A 319-nucleotide genomic window follows, 5' to 3' on the forward strand; every position below is an offset into this window, starting at 1 on the left:
AATTTAGTGGACATTTTTATTCCTATTTTATTTTGTATCTTACAGAGCTAATTAAAAAAATATAAATAATGTAAAAACTAACAAGATATAACTAAGGGCAAGTCGGGAATTTCGTTTTATTTTTTACTAAAATATCTAACAATTTATCTGACAGACTCCTTAAATTTGTTTTTCTTGTTGAAACACAGAAAAAGAGGAAATGAGAATACAACCAGTGTTAAAAATCTTTTGTCTCTATAAAATGAAAATATTTGCGACATTAACCCCGTGCCGGCCACAAACTCACCGTGCAAAATCCAGCGATCAGAACTCTCCACAT

The 319-nt window shown here is 30.1% G+C and overlaps 1 protein-coding gene across 1 annotated transcript in view; it reads right to left on the bottom strand.

The window, feature by feature from the left end:
- LOC108688521 overlaps positions 1–319 on the bottom strand; it is a 20,148-nt gene extending 19,829 nt beyond the window's left edge. Inside the window, exon 1 of the mRNA XM_018194824.1 lies at positions 287–319. Within this exon, the coding sequence (XP_018050313.1) occupies positions 287–319 (33 nt within the window). The remainder of the gene's footprint in view (positions 1–286) is intronic.

Source organism: Atta colombica, unplaced genomic scaffold (genome assembly GCF_001594045.1).
Source record: "Atta colombica isolate Treedump-2 unplaced genomic scaffold, Acol1.0 scaffold234, whole genome shotgun sequence".
In the NCBI taxonomy this organism is placed as follows: Eukaryota; Metazoa; Arthropoda; class Insecta; order Hymenoptera; family Formicidae; genus Atta; species Atta colombica.